Here is an 11452-nt window from a genome sequence, read left to right on the forward strand (position 1 = left end):
CAAGCAATGCCTAGTTGTGCAGCTAGGTAGGCTTTAGCCCAGGACTTCAAACTGGCTTTCTCCCTAGTTCTCTGTTTTCTCTCCAGCCAAACTGTTAATACGTGATCGGATGGCATCCTCACTGTCCAGTATAAGCAGCGACCTGGTGGACAGACCCCATCTGTGGGAATAGGCTCCGTTTTAAGCCCTGGTCATAGCTGGCAAGCACAGCTTCTGAAATCAGGGCTGTCCCTGAGCGCAGAGATACCTAGAACCGAGAAAACCTTCCTGGTGCAGTTTTTGTCAAGGCTGGTGTGGGGCTGTAAGCTGTGAGCGCTTTTGAGTCTTGGGCTGTCCTAAATTAACTTGTAGGTCTTTGTAGCAGAGTTTCTGATTTTAGCTCCTCTGTATTGAAAACTTCTGACTTCTTAGTCTGCCTTCATCTGGCATGGATCAAAGCCATATAAGTTTATTACTTGTGTTTAGTTCTTGCAGCCTTGCTTTTACTTTTAGCTTGCCTTGTGTCTTTATAGGCTCCAGGGTCCTCAAGCTGGAAGACAGCAAAGATAAGTGGTACATACAGAGAAGGTACGTCAGGCAGGAGGAAGAGGCCGGAGTGGATTGCAAAGGAGACTGTCAGGGACTCAGGTGGAGACAGGCTGGTGAACTGGAGGCCATCACTTGACAGGACAGGGATATGGGCTGACTGTCTTCACGTTGGCAGGGAGAGTGTTACCACTAGAGAGATGAAAGGGATGTGGACAACAGAGGGCGAAGTGTCTTTCTCATATGGATAAGAAGACATCAGCGATGCCTTGCCAGCAACCCAGACTGTAAACCCATCCCTTGACAGTGTTTCCTGCCTGTAGCCAACTGTGGGTCTTCTTTAGCTTAAGCAAAAGACCATCTGCTTTGAAATGAAACAGAAATTCATAGCTGAAGTCCCACCAGGACAGATTGCTAGTGCTGGAGTGAGGAACTCCACTTACCATTCAAAACCTTATTTATAAATTAAGCCATGTGGTACCAGTTATCTCACGCGCTGCGTCCCCTTCCTAGGGTCTCCAGCACTCTAGCCAGAGAAGTAGTATTTGAACCCTAAAAGTGACCCACTGGTCTTCAGAAAACATTTCCTCCTGAGGTTAGTTTTCCATGTGACTACCTGGCAGGCTGTACGGCAGGCAGTGCCAGCGTGGCTGGCAATGTAAGGACCCTGCATGTGTAACCCAGGCTTGGACAGAGCTGCCCTTTAGGTGGGTGGGCGCCTATGCGTGATGGCAAGCTGCCGTCAATCAGTGCCATTGCTTCGCACACATCTCTCCTTGCTTACGGGCGGGTCAGGCTGTGCAGTCCACCAAACCCAGGTTTTAGCTCAGCTGCCCCAATGATGCTGCGTGGACAGCGCTGTTAATGAAGGCACAGTTGAACTCTGAGTTATGTGTCGTTCTGGCAAGAATATGCAGGAATTTGTTCTGTTGTGACAGTCTGATGGCAGAAATAATTTTGCATAATTGAGCTTTCTGTTCCTTAAAATCAGGACAAGGAAGAAAAATTACTTTTCTGGTCTGATCCATCACTATCAGCACTGTAAAGAGTGAAGCTCATTGTGTGAGGGTAAGGCTGTTAGCCAGCACATGTGAATGTGTACCAAAATGTCTGGCTCTTCACTCTATCAGACACGGCTATATGTTTTCTAGAAGAGAGTCCCAAAATAATAGTATGTGGGTCAAAACAGATTAGCTAAAATAGTACGCGAATTTTTAGAACTGCAATCCAAAGAATGACTTTTTTAAACTAACATCAGAAAGGCAAACTGAGGAGTCACAGAAGTTCTCGTTATCTGTCAAGCATGCAAAAAAGCCTTTTTTTTTTTCTAGTGGCTTAAAGTCCTAGATCCTAAATGACAGCAGCTTAGCCTGCTTTTGGCTTTAATACTTTAAATCTATACTGTGAATCTAAAAAAAGAACTGTATATTTTATCAGTCTGCCCTGCATTTGTGGGGAATTTTATGCAAGAGTGATGGTAAAAACAGTGTTTGACTTTTCTATTGCACTTTCCATTAGGAGACCGATATCTTACCCTCATTAAAAAAAAAACTTAAAACATTCTTCCTCTGCAAGTATGCAGCATACTGCTTGTGGCATTTTCCCAGAAAGCGTTGATTTTTCACTGAAAAGCTCATGTGTACAAATCCAGCATGTCTCATGGGGTTTGCAGACTGGGTTTGCCTTGCGAGGTCTGGTCCTTGTTTCACCTGTGGGCCATGCACCTGAGGTAGCCTTCATCTTCCATGGTGTGCTGCTGCATTATTGCCACCGCGATACACCATCCCTTCTGAACTAGGCATGTGACATCTTGGTGCTTCATGGAAGATGTCACCAGCCATGAAAGCCTTGTTGACAGTGAAGAGTAAGATGATGAGGTATCGATGTGGCATTTAAAGATACACATGTCCACTGTTAATTCCCACCATTCCATCTTTTGGAGATGTTTTCCGTGATGATCCCTTCTCATCTCCCAGTTTTTCGGTTGTTCTGATGCTCTGTTTGACAGTAGAGTACATCTAGGCAGTAGGAGCGCCAATGTAGTTAAGGAGGTGTTGGGCGGCTCTCAAGCAATGTGCTTCAGCTTCAGAAGTCTTCTGCTGGTTAGACAGGGGAGTGGTGCATGTCATTAAACAACATTGAATGTCAGAGGAGAGGGAGTTCAGAGGAAGCGACTCCTTTTTATCTTTCATAAAGATAAAAATATCTTTCAGGTGTAGGAATTAATAGCGTGGGGTAAGAAGCATAGTAAAACCTCAGGGAAATGGGCAGTGGTACAGGGCCTGGCTGTGACATTCATGTTTTCATGGTTGTGTTCATCAGAGGGCAGAAAAGAGAGAGAGGGTAAGCCATGAGAAACTTAGCTGACAGGAGAGCAACAAAAAGCGAGAAGTGGCACTGCAATTTTTTGACTTCGTTGTTGTGTTAGAATAAATGAATGTTTAACTGATGGATTTGGTTTCATCCTATGGAGTAACACCAGGCAGTCATTAATAATCAGGAATAGCTAAACCATAGCTGCCTTTTCCATATTAAATACATGGGTTTGGCTTTTGCTAAAAACTGGCTGGATGGCTGGATGTGAGCATTCATGGAGAAGAGCCAGAAAAGAGGCCAAAGGTTCTCTGACTGCCAGCAACCATTAGGGCTGGGAGCCCATAAAATTGCATTAGAATTACTGATGTGTGACACTTTTTTCCTCTGTACTTGGCTGTTCGTTAGCTTGCTGGAATCTAAATTTGTGGACCAGAATCTTTCAGATGTTTCAGAGCTGGAACTTGCATAGTCAGTAAAGAAAAGGACGACAGGCTCTTGGGGACGTCTCCCTTCTGGAGTGATGGAAGAGAAATCATGGTGTGTTTTAATGTGCTCGTCTCCTGTAAGCTTAATCAAGACCTAAAAATAGCACCCGTTTCCTGTGGATATTGAAGAACCCATCTTCCTTTTTGTCTTTCTATTCTTGCAAGATTCTGCATATTGGTTATGTTCTTCCTTATTCCCAAGAGCAGCTGTGATCCATTTCTGCTCTCTGCAAAAAAAAATTCTCTAGACTGAAAAAAACCTGACTTCTTAAATAAAAGCATTATTATTTGGTAGATCTTTTTGAGTTTTACTCCATGCCTTTTTCTATGTTAAGACCTTTAAGTTGGATAAATCCAGAGCACGTGTTTGACTTCCATATGCCTGCCTTTGTTTAATTAGAAGATTACCTGATAAAAAACTTTCCTTCCTTTTCTATTTTCAAGGTTCTGTTTTGGAAGGTCAGACAAGAAATATTTGTGTAAGACTTGCAAGAAAAATGTATGTGCAAGGGAGAAATGCAGGGAAACAAGCTTGATGCTCATGGCTTTGCATTGTAAAATTTGACATTGTTTTTCAGCGTGGTTGTGAATTAGTTTATCTTCAGAGTGGCAGACATTTCATACAAGCTTCCGATCATTTCCTTAATCCTAGAATAATCCTTTGTCCTGATTAGTGGGCTTGTGCCTGATCTCGATAGATAAGCAGCCTGAAAGCCGAGGGGGCTGTAATCTGGGAGTTCAGGGTGCTCCTGAGGGAAAGTGGAGACGTCCAATGCTGTCATCACTCTTCAGTGATCTGTAGCCAACATGTAAAGGCTGCTGACATGATTTACAGCCAGGCTTCTCGTGTGTAGGCTTGAAAGGCCCGTTCATAGCTAGTCTGAGACCACAATAACAGTGGTGATGCCTGGTGTAAACCTTCTGTATGTTAACTCCGCAGTGGGGACCTGCAGGTGACGGGAAGTGGACATTGCCCGTACAGCACTGCCCAGAAGGCCATTGGAAAGGACAACTTCACTATGATTCCTGAAGGTGTCAATGGAATTGAGGAAAGAATGACTGTTGTCTGGGACAAGGCTGTAGTAAGTAATTACTTTTATGGTCTGAAAAGAAATTGAGTGTTGGCTGAATAATGAAAGCCAGGAGACTCAGCCAGCACTTAAGTGACTTTCTAATATATTTCTGAGAATTCCCTGGGAGAGCACTACTACGAGGTGAATTGTTTATCTCAAAAACCTTCTCCAGTTTTATGAACTCAGGGCCGTGTTTCACTTTTGACGCTGCAACACCATCGTGTTTTATTAGACCTGAGGCTTCCAGATTCCACTGCTCAATTTTCCAGTTGTGTCAGGGTGGATGCTTCTCGGAGATGTAGGATCTGGAGCAGTTTAATGATTTTGATATGGACCCCATATAAACAGGATGAATGGATCATTTGAATTTGAGAAGCGTCTCGTTGGTTTTGAGAAATTAGAAATGGATGAGCCTGAGGCTAGACGATAAAATGCTTAGAAGGAGAACAATACGTGTAATCCATAGTGGCATATTTTGCAGTGGGGTGCCGGTATAAGTTAGTAACTTTTTGATGGTTCCGTGGATCCTAATGTACAATGATGTTCTCACTCCGTTGCCCATCTTCACATGCACACCCATGCGCGCGCACACACACACACACTCATTACCTCACATTGCATTGCGCTCAAACGCATCTTGCAGACTGGGAAGTGGTAGTATTTACAACGTGCTCATGAGCACTTCTCCCAGACTGTGTTTAATAATCACTTTCTTCAGGGACCACTGTTGAGATTCCAAGCATAGAAGCAGCTTCAGACATCTGCCAGATAGGAGCAAAGCAGAGAAGCAAGCGCAGTGCAGCCAGCCAGTGCTGTTTCTTTTTTGTTACTGCCACAAAGGGAAGGAGCTGCAGCAAGGGCTGCAACATGGGATTTACGGGTGGTAACATTCAGTCCTGCACCACTTAGCTTATATTTTGCAAGTCTCGTGTTTTACCAGGCAGGAAGTAAGTGCTTATTTAATATTTAAAAGTTTGGTACTGTTGTTCTTCCTTGGAACATTGTTCTTGCTTATTGCCAAGGAAGACCTCAAAATACTCTGCTGAGAGATCAAAATGCTGTTGTGTACAGCTGCTGTTAAGCCATCACTGAGTATATAAAAAGTTCAATTAGTGGTGACATTTCTCCGGGCGATGACTTTATAGTTGGGGTTGGTTTACTTAGATGTATAGGTTTGGTAATACTAAATTATGTAAAAATTATTATAAAAAAAAATGGACTTCATTTGCAAGAAGTGTTTCTAAAAAGAGTCTGAATCTTGATCTTCTATTTAATCTTGTAATAGTCATATAAGTTTCTCTATTTTAAAATTGTTAAACCATTTAAATGGAAGTTACTAGAACTAGCAACAAGACACACTTTTGGCACCTCTGTAGAGAAAGGGACCTCAGATAACTGATTAACTTGATGGTGTGATCTGCAGTAAGGTGTTATTGGCTTTTCTTTGGATGCCAGGAGTAGGACATTCATTTATTTGAAACTCCCAAGTAATGTGCCATGTATGAAGTCCTGCTTGATAAAATCTTCGCTTCACGCAACATCACCATGTGTTTGAACTACGTGCTTTCCGGTATCTCCCTGACCATCTAGTACTCTGAATAGTGAACCCCCATTTTATAAGCCTGTTTTGCTCAAATCACGTTGTTTTTAGGCCACAGGCAAGATGGATGAGAGCCAGTTTGTAGCTGTCACCAGCACCAATGCTGCCAAAATCTTTAATCTGTATCCAAGAAAAGGCCGGATTGCTGTAGGATCGGATGCTGATGTGGTTATTTGGGACCCTGATAAGGTGAAGACTATAACAGCTAAAAGCCATAAATCGGTAAGGAGGAAAGGAAAAACGGTAGGAAAAAAGAAATTTCACTGTTGCTTTTCAGCTGTTCTAATTCACATGAGCACCAAATGCACAGGATATAGAGGAGTGGGGTAACTACCTCCTTCTATTCTGAAACTGGTAAATGTTTCAGAAGATGGAAGTATTGAAATATTGCATTGGAAGCAGTGGGATCAGGAACGATTTCTTTTCTCTTTGCGTATACCATTGCACTATTTTTTGCATGCTTGTGGCAGAACTGTAAATAGGTACGAATCAGCAGCTGTGCAGCTGAAGCTAATAAAGCTGTGATGATAAATTTAAAGCTAGCTCACTTTTTTTTTGCTTACCTGAAAAGCACCTGATATGATAAATTGCATGATTAAATCAACAGTATTCTAAATTATGAGAGGTGATTAAATATTTTGATAATACAGATCTCCTCAGCTTCATGGCTGGGATTTTCTATTTAATTTTCTATTTACTGCATACTTTTCTGCCCTTGGTGCGGAGTTCCAGTGACTCAATCACTTCAATTTTGACTGTGACAGGTTTTGTCTTACGTGTTGTCTGTCTCAGAGCTGTTGTCTTATTGTTCAGTGCTTTGGTCTTTTATATTGTGGAATTCTTCTAAAAGTTTTACTGGAAATCCAGTAACGTGGTTTATATAAAAAAGGCAAAACCCTTTAGAAACCTTTAAAAAGTAAGTTTAGGCAATTCAGTTTCTTCTTCTCTGTCTTCAGATCTCTCTGTATTTTGAAGAAAGTAATCATCACCTGCCCTTTGACAATTATTCCCATTTAGATTCAGGTTTTCCTGGTCCTTTCTGGACTCCTTTAGACAGAAATATAAATACGTGTGCTGGCCCCTTTGGAGTTCCCTTACGCAGTCACAGCAGATGCTTGGTGGGACCATGTCCTCTGCTGTTTGGCAGCTGAGTCACAATTTTCCTTCCTTAAGGCTATTGTACTTCTAGAGGCTCTGGTTAAATACGGAAGGTCCTCTTGAACAAATGAGAGAAAGCCCAGATGGAAAGTGAGAAATGGAAAGGAAAAGTCTGATCCAAGAAAGTCTGATCAGAGAGATTCTTTAAAATAATTTCATATCGAGATGCGTTGCTTTTCCTTCAGGCAAAGCAATCTTTTACACCATCTAATGGCAGTTGTCTAGAACTATCCCTACCAATGCAGATTATGTTACTAACCGAAAGAGATCTTGTACCGAACCTGCAGTGAGTATGCTTGTTGATCTTCAGGCTGTCGAGTACAACATCTTTGAAGGAATGGAGTGCCATGGTGCCCCACTCGTGGTCATAAGCCAAGGGAAGATTGTGTTTGAAGATGGAAATCTGCATGTAAATAAGGGAATGGGTCGCTTCATCCCTCGCAAACCTTTCCCTGAATATCTTTACCAGCGCATCAAAATCAGGAATAAGGTAATGTCAGATATTATTTATTCTTCTTTCTAGCCATACCCTCTTGGAACCACAGTAGCACCTGGTTTTGATTATTATTGTGCTGAGTCCACATCAGATGGACTGTATGTGACGTGATCAAAAAACAGCCACAAAAGTTGTTCCTCTGCAAGCGTGAACTGGTGTAACTTAATTAACACCATGAGCTTCAGTGGCTAGAGCATATAATTGCCTTACATCCAGCTGTGCAGGCTTTTGAAGGGAGGTGGACTAGGAATAGAATTTACTTTTTGTTAAAATTCAGGGAAAAGATAAAGCTTCTTTGGGGAGAGGGTTAGCCGGCAGAAAACCAGAATTTTAAATTGTTACTGAGCTTTGCGTACTGAAGTGCCACGCTGCAGAGAAGAAAAGCGTGTAAGCCAGAGACACTCATTATATTTGGCATCTCTGTTGGTGCATTTGCTGAGCTATTAGCAGCAAATTCACAGTGCAGAAAACTTTTATCTTGTGTTTAATAAAAAGCTGGGTAAATGACCAAGATTAAGACTGGGTCACTTCTGGTTTTGAATGACATCAGTGCTCCTCTGCTGAAAACCAGAAAACCAGTTGTCTTGGCACTAGCTCGGGGTTATTTGGAATTAGCCTCTTGTCACTGAGCAAGGAACTTGCTGTGTGAGGACAGGTAACAAGATAAATTGAAACTCGTGTTTTCTTTGACCAAGCATATGTCACAACCTGTGAGGATGGCAGCTGAAATTAAGTGGATGAGCAGGTTGATAGTTTTTTTCATTCAACATTTGTTACAGAAATTCTGTCAAGCTGTGGGATACTAAGGGTCTGTGCTTTTAACCAGAAAAGGCACTGTAAAAATCAAATGTGCTTGCCCAAGTTCTGCAAAATACCAATCAGTATTTCACTTTTTTTACATTATGTACTTAGATGGCACGGGCCCTCTCTTCATGCTGGCCTCTCAGGTGTTTAGCGCATGGGAGTGCTATATAGATACTGACAATGTGATTTAAATATTGAAAAAAACTTTAAAAGCACATACCAGAGAGTGGTGTCTTATGCCAGGAGCTTGCACAAAAGTAACTGGGCTGAATAACCTGCATCTGGCAAACGTGCCTGGATTTGGGCATCTTGGGAATTTTGACATTTAGGAAAGCTGTGCAAAAGGACGAAGAAAGGGAGGGGTATTTTTGCTCTTGCGGCTCCCTCTGCTGCCTGCCGAGAGGAAGGGTGAGCAGATTTCGTGTCTGCATTTCTTTTTCCACTATCAAATTTTATCCGTTGGAAATATTTAGAGAACCCCAATGACAGTCATATCAGCCACCATATGAATATGTCAGTGCATGACAGAGGAATATAAAAAGCCTGTGTCAAACAAGGGGCTGCCAAGCTGTAACTGGCAAGGATAGCAGTATAAATTTATCCCTGATGCAGGGACAGCAGTATAAATTCCTGCCTTTGTGGGTCCCTGAACGATGGATTCATTTCTGTGATGGGCAGCAGCTCTGTTATGGGCATTAGTTTTGGCTCAGCCTGCAAGACGTGGCTCTTCAGAGCCTGATGTCCCCATCACGTGAAGCAAGGAAAACACATTGATTTCTGTAAAGGCTGGATCAGACCCCTGTGAATAGTGTCCTTCTATATGGTATTTTAATTCCACTGTTGGGGAAATGGCTCTGGAACAATAATCTTGTAAGGCAGAGATTTCTGATCTTTGTGATGAGCCTTGGATTCTGAAATTCAATAAATTCAGGTTCTTCCTGAAAATTGGAACTGTCGTTTAAAAATACTGTTTCCTAGATTCCTGTGATTTTAAGGCCAATGAAGCTGTTTTGATTGTCTTTTCTCATATTCATTGTAGGAACTGTACAGGGATAAAATCTAGAGACCTCAGACTGAAGTCAGAGCTCAAATGACAGATATCCCATTGACAAATAATGAAAGAAGGGTCCCATGCCACAGTCTAGCATATAATTGCTTTTCTAGTTGATGGCAAGAAGTGGAAACTTTCGAAGTTTTAATTTAAAAAATTGCCACCGCTTTTCAATGATCTCTGGTAAAAATAATGAGACTTCTGAAGGGGAGGAGCAGAGAAAATACAGGCAGGAGTGAAACTGCTGCAATCAGTATAGTGAGTATTGGTCTTGTAACAACCCGAGTGGGATTCAGCAGTGAACCCACCCTGCTGAACAGCCTCTGGGTGGAGGGAGAAGAGGTGGTGGTGGCTGATCTTACTTAAAATAAACATCTTTGGTCAGACTTGTTCTTTTGAATCCCATTTCTCCCCATTGACTGTGAGGGAAGCCTAATCGGGATCTCTCTCTTACAAATGCAGGGAGGTAGTTTTATAATTTCCTTTGTATGTAAAGCAGATTGTAGCTTTGATGAGAGTGTAGATGTGTTTTTAATTCAGCTAATGCTGAATATAGCTCTGTGCTCAGTGGTCTCGGCATTTAGGCAGGAGTATCGTTAGGGAGCATTATCAGAGCATTCAGTGTCTACATTTTTATTCTCCTCTTGATCTAGGTGGGAGGACTGCAAGGAGTCGCCAGAGGAATGTATGATGGCCCTGTGTATGAAATCCCAGCTACGCCAAAATATGCAACTCCTGCACCCTCAACTAAATCCTCCCCTGCCAAAAACCAGCCCCCACCAATCAGAAACCTCCATCAATCCAATTTTAGCTTATCAGGTAAGTCAGCCTGACTCAACAGAAATGTTATAAAGCCATGACTATGGATTATTTGTGATAAATTTCAATTATAAATACTTCTTTAATCGCCTATGAAAGGATTACATATACTCACATACATGCATATACTTACATATATATATATGTATGTGTACATATATGTTTTTATACATTCTTTCCCTAGTAATATTTTACGCATTGCCCAATATCCAGAATGTTTGCAGTCTAAAATTCTTCTCTGCCTGCAATCTTTTAATGTTACTTTCCTGGCCCATTACAGTTAGTGGAGGTCTCTGGCTGATGTGGCTGAGACCCCTTGGTGGTATGTGCAGCTGACGGGACTTGGGTCTGGTACAACCCATGTGGCTCACACATCTCAGATTTATTTCTTGCTGCATCACCAGAGACTGCTAGACATGGAAACCTCAACTGTCCTGTGGCAGGCAAAGCATGTGCAGAAGCTGTTCATATGCAAATCAGAGTATTTCTTGTCCTCTTTGCTCTTGGTGCCCAAAAGATTTTCCATGGTACATAAGAAATAGACTGGAAAATCATCCTTGGGGGTTGTTGGAAATAATTCTTGTCATCTGAAGTCATTTAAAAGTGTGTCAAATCCTTACCCTTCAAAAGTCTACGGCCCAATTGGTAAATAAGTGGCTCCTTATGATGTTAGGAAAGTCACTGGATTTTCTCCCCTTTGGGAGCCAGTGGTGGAGCTTTCCTCCCTGACAGATTCTGTCTTTAGAAACTAAATGAAACTTCTGGAAGAAAGCCCAAGGAGAACAAATAGTTTAAAAACCCTTCTAGTGAGTCGCAGTATATTTTTGCCCGTACACCTGGGGCCATGGTGAGCATATACAGGCAGGTAAAGCTATATAAAGCAAAAAAAAGTGCTTAGAAATTTGACCTCTAATAATAACAAGCGCACATAGGCATCTGAAGCTGTGGTTTCACAGTCTACTGCTGGATCTGGGTACTACCAAGGCATTTAGTGGTACAAATTTTATGCAAATTAGGCAAACACATTGCTGCGTTCGTATGAAATGAAGCAGAGCCAGAGACTGCGGTAGCATTTAAAATGATCCTGTGCTTTTACGGTAGTTTGCCATTAGGAAGCTTGAGTGT

At 42.0% G+C, this 11452-nt stretch overlaps 2 protein-coding genes across 8 annotated transcripts in view; one reads left to right on the forward strand and one right to left on the reverse strand.

Moving 5' to 3' along the window:
- CRMP1 (collapsin response mediator protein 1) overlaps nucleotides 1-11452 on the forward strand; it is a 51459-nt gene that overhangs the window by 38379 nt on the left and 1628 nt on the right. For both annotated transcript variants that reach the window (XM_005243079.3, XM_055797349.1), the window contains exons 10-13: nucleotides 4267-4408; nucleotides 6051-6221; nucleotides 7468-7647; nucleotides 10162-10327. In XM_005243079.3, coding sequence (XP_005243136.1) covers nucleotides 4267-4408; nucleotides 6051-6221; nucleotides 7468-7647; nucleotides 10162-10327 — 659 coding nt within the window. The remainder of the gene's footprint in view (nucleotides 1-4266; nucleotides 4409-6050; nucleotides 6222-7467; nucleotides 7648-10161; nucleotides 10328-11452) is intronic.
- EVC (EvC ciliary complex subunit 1) overlaps nucleotides 1-11452 on the reverse strand; it is an 81054-nt gene that overhangs the window by 7011 nt on the left and 62591 nt on the right. The gene's annotated exons all lie outside the window — the stretch shown is intronic.

The sequence above is a fragment of the Falco peregrinus genome, chromosome 2 (assembly GCF_023634155.1).
Source record: "Falco peregrinus isolate bFalPer1 chromosome 2, bFalPer1.pri, whole genome shotgun sequence".
Lineage (NCBI taxonomy): Eukaryota > Metazoa > Chordata > Aves > Falconiformes > Falconidae > Falco > Falco peregrinus.